Raw genomic sequence first — 436 nt, 5'->3', positions numbered from 1 at the left:
GGGGCCGCCTCGCCTGCCCTGTAAGTCCGCGGGGTCGTGGCCCAGACCCCCCGGCGATCGTGGAGATGAACTCGTCGGTGGAGGCCATCGAGGGCTCCCGCGTCAGCCTGCTCTGCGGGGCGGACAGCAACCCGCCGCCGCTGCTGACCTGGATGCGGGATGGGACGGTGCTCCGGGAGGCCGTGGCCGAGAGCCTGTTGCTGGAGCTGGACGAGGTGACCCCCGCCGAGGACGGCGTCTACGCCTGCCTGGCCGAGAACGCCTACGGCCAGGACAACCGCACGGTGGAGCTCGGTGTCATGTGTGAGTGGCCGTCCCGTGCGCCCGCCCAGCTCGTGGAACGGGAGCCGGGTCTCGCCAGGACGCACGTGGGCTGGGCCGGGCCGGGGCCGGTCGTGCGCACGGGGGAGGCCCGTTCGGAGAGGAAGGGTGCGGG

At 73.6% G+C, this 436-nt stretch overlaps 1 protein-coding gene across 1 annotated transcript in view; it reads left to right on the top strand.

The window, feature by feature from the left end:
* The window catches only part of MAG (myelin associated glycoprotein), a 15661-nt gene that overhangs the window by 5806 nt on the left and 9419 nt on the right, over positions 1 to 436 (top strand). The window contains exon 5 of the mRNA XM_021709513.1: positions 4 to 303. Within this exon, the coding sequence (XP_021565188.1) occupies positions 4 to 303 (300 nt within the window). The remainder of the gene's footprint in view (positions 1 to 3; positions 304 to 436) is intronic.

Source organism: Carlito syrichta, unplaced genomic scaffold (genome assembly GCF_000164805.1).
Source record: "Carlito syrichta isolate Samal-C Ts95f unplaced genomic scaffold, Tarsius_syrichta-2.0.1 Scaffold246948, whole genome shotgun sequence".
Lineage (NCBI taxonomy): Eukaryota > Metazoa > Chordata > Mammalia > Primates > Tarsiidae > Carlito > Carlito syrichta.
The sequence above is the reverse complement of the archived record's forward strand: the minus strand, read 5'-3'. Positions and strand labels throughout refer to the sequence as shown.